Source organism: Arachis hypogaea, chromosome 7 (genome assembly GCF_003086295.3).
Source record: "Arachis hypogaea cultivar Tifrunner chromosome 7, arahy.Tifrunner.gnm2.J5K5, whole genome shotgun sequence".
Taxonomy (NCBI): Eukaryota; Viridiplantae; Streptophyta; class Magnoliopsida; order Fabales; family Fabaceae; genus Arachis; species Arachis hypogaea.
In genome coordinates, this window is record NC_092042.1 from 13,668,570 (window position 1) to 13,671,933 (window position 3,364).

At 30.8% G+C, this 3,364-nt stretch overlaps 1 protein-coding gene across 1 annotated transcript; it reads right to left on the bottom strand.

Moving 5' to 3' along the window:
- Positions 1-1,853: 1,853 nt before the first annotated feature.
- Positions 1,854-3,102, bottom strand: LOC112703979 (probable receptor-like protein kinase At2g47060). The gene is made up of 3 exons (XM_072198621.1): positions 2,463-3,102; positions 2,192-2,306; positions 1,854-2,119 (listed from the first exon to the last, which is right to left on the bottom strand). The coding sequence occupies exons 1-3, from the start codon at positions 2,636-2,638 to the stop codon at positions 2,036-2,038; spliced, it is 375 nt and encodes a 124-aa protein (XP_072054722.1). The 5' UTR covers positions 2,639-3,102; the 3' UTR covers positions 1,854-2,035.
- Between the last annotated feature and the right edge of the window lie 262 nt (positions 3,103-3,364).

A 3,364-nucleotide genomic window follows, 5' to 3' on the forward strand; every position in this document is an offset into this window, starting at 1 on the left:
TTAAAAAAAAATTAAAAAGACTAATAAGTTAGAGTTTTTTTTTCATAACTTTTGATTGACATTTTTTCATTGCAACTGAAATTAAAATTTATTATATATTATCAATTTAACAATTAAAATAAATTATATTATAATTTTTTTTATTGCAGTAAAATAATTTTTTTCTAAAATTAAAAAATTATCTTTCTCTCTTCTCCACTCATTCTATCTCTCTTAATTTTTTAATTAATATGACATAATTTTTAAAATTTATTACCAAAACACCACACTTTTCAAACTATTTATTCATATGTTATTATTTTTCTATGGTAGTACCTATTATTTTTTTTAGTAACAAAAGTGTGTATTTTGAAAGCGCTTTTAACAAAAAAAAGTACTAACTCATAAAATATTCATCAGATGAAAGTAGAATACAAATCTCATATTTTTTTTTCTTATTTGATAAAATTTTTAATAAAATTAAATATTAAGATTAATTTATTTTAAAAAGCTTATAATTCCTTAATATTATTACCGTTAAAAATACTTGGCATAAATTTTTTATTTTACCCTCTTCTCTTATGCGAATCTAAATCACTATATTGTTGTTGTTGTTTGAATTGCAAAATTAAATGAATTAGGTTACTATAACATATCATACATCATATATCCCATTATTTTTGGTTCTGTTTGGCAAGGGTATGTTAAAAAGAAAACAATTTTAAAAAATTGATGGATATTGACGGAAAAAAAAGAAAGTTAGATCCCAAACTTATCAATAAATAGATAAAAGATGCACATATTTTGAAAGAGGGAAGCAGTGTAGCATTAGTTTATTGCTTGTAAATGTGTTTGAATAAAATCATCATAAACTATTATTCAATTTAGAGCAGCTGTCAAACAAGCCAACTAATTTGTTTAAATCTAGTCGATCTAAATTTGTGAGTTATAAAGATTGATTCATTTATTTTTTATTTATTTACAGATCACAATTTTCAAATTTGGACTATGTATAAAGTAAACAATTCGATGAATTATACAGACCGACTTTTTCTTAATGAATTTTGGATAAAACATTTAGTTTGGGAAAAAAAAACCATATTTGGGATAAAAAAAAAAATACTTACAAACAGTTTTCGTGGATGGATTGGTCTTGGGTTGAATTAGGAAAAAATCGAAAGAAGTTCTGAATTTATTTAAAAAAAAATAAATATTAAACAAATTATCCTTTTAGTTCATTACTTATTGTGTTAAGTTCGTTTAACATTTCATTTTCACATCCAAACATATTTGACCTATTTTGAAAGCTTTATTATTCATATCTTTATGAAATATCTAACTTAATATTTGAGTAATCTGTGAAATGTGAATAACTATCGATATTATTAAATTTCAATCTCTTTTACATTTGTTTCTCACACAATTTTGTAAAGTTAATCCTATTAGTTTTTTTTTTTTTAACAAAAAAATCGAAGGTAGAAAAATCAAACATGGTTATATTCATTTCAATATGTAAAACTGAATCTCTCTTTTAAATTAGAAAACTAAATATTAAATTGAGAGGGTGCCTCACTCTCACGCCTTCTTTAGCAGATAGGCATGGATTGGATTGGAACAGCATCAATGGTCCAATCTATCTAACCGCTATTCTAGGATTGGAACACCTACTGCTTGGTTACTAATTTGATACAATACAAGATTTCAATTTTTGTGTAGCCTTTTTTACTTGTTCATCATGGGCATATATGGTAAATTGTCCCCTTTTTTTAATCCATAAGAAGGCAACAATCCATCATAAAGAGACATCTAAAAAGGTTCGCAGACCAAACAAGCAGCAAACAGGTAAACAAATAAAAGAATAAAAGAAGCATGTATAGCTCAAAAACACTCATGGATTATGAACAAAATGAATGAAATGTATGTAAACAATGGTCAATGGGAAGCATGTTTGTTTGTTTTTGCAAGCAAATGTACACAGAGCAGATACAGAGAGTCTAGTTTGGTGCATAAGCAGCAGGGTCTTGCATTCAAAAAAGGTTGCAGAGCTTGTGAATGTTCAAAAAACAGCTTCTTCATATCTCACATACATTGCAACAGCTCCTAGTTTCTCATCTAAACAATGCCTGTGTTTTGGAAAAGCCTGAAACACATGATCAATTACTGTGATCAGCTGCATGCATTCTCAATAATTTAAGCTATGATTTGGACATACCCTAGAAAATAGGCTCTGCTGACCACTCGATAATGCATGAACCAAAAGCTTCTGAAGGACAACACCCAAGCTATGTAGAGCACTCTTAGAATTCAATTTCCCACTCATTGCATATCTGCAATAATAGTAACATTATTATTTCTCCAACTTGAACCACCCAAGAATGAAGTCATTGGAATTGAATTGGTACTACTCTTTTCTAGTTATTGAACATAAAGCATATGAGACTAAATCCATATCAAATAAAACTGAATTGATACGAAGAACTTACTCTGGTGCATCGTAACCAAAGGTTCCAAGGGCACGGGCATCTTCATCCCCAGAGTTAACCGTAGTTTCTTTCAGTTCATCCAGCGGTGGCAGAGTTCGATCTTGAATCGGCTCAACTTTATCAGTTCTTGGAGAATCAGCATTATTTGATGATCCTATCGAAATCAAGAATATCATCACAATTTAGGAACTTAATTGAAACATGTCATCAATTAATGATTACCATCGAGAAGGAGTGGAAGGTGTTCATGGTGATGAGGACGATGTTCTTGAGCTTGTCCTTGGGCGATGGCGCCAAAGTGAGGTTCCTGGTGAGGAGGATCATTCTCCGGTAGAGCCGCCTCTCCGCCGTGACCATGGCCGTCCTGATTCAGAGCAGCCATCTCTTGATCTCCGCCTCCGTGTTCATTCCCAGGACGCACTTGAACTGTTTTCCATTTTTTCAGAAAGTAATATACCGACAAGTACCAGATCACAACACACACCAGGATCGCTACTGTTATCCCTAACGTCTTCAGTGATGACTCCGACATGATGATTCTTGTGCCTCAAGAAACTCAGAAATATTCAAGAATTGGAGAAGAGAGAGAGAGAGAGAGAGAGAGAGAGAGAGAGAGAGAGAGAGATCAGAATTATTGCAGGAACAGCTTATACACTACATTATTCTGATCACTAACTAATTATAAAATATCTGTAACTAACTTTCCCGCCAAGCTTAACAAACTAACTAACTTGCTGCCTCCTTACAAAGTTGCCTCTTAAGCTTCCACTAATCTTATTCTCACACCGGAAGGAATGGTGACGTATAATATATTTTAAAATTATTTAATTGATGGGATAGTAAAATTAAATTTTATAGGTTAGTTTTTTTAGTGATATATTTTCCACATATTAAAAAAAAGG

Bases quoted from the DNA above. Each gene is read 5' to 3' on its own strand.
- LOC112703979 (XM_072198621.1), bottom strand. From the start codon at position 2,638: ATGATATTCTTGATTTCGATAGGATCATCAAATAATGCTGATTCTCCA. The intron at 2,307-2,462 runs GTAAGTTCTTCG...CTATTATTGCAG, and splicing joins TTTGGTTACGATGCACCAGA to ATATGCAATGAGTGGGAAAT. The intron at 2,120-2,191 runs GTATGTCCAAAT...CATGTGTTTCAG, and splicing joins AGCAGAGCCTATTTTCTAGG to GCTTTTCCAAAACACAGGCA.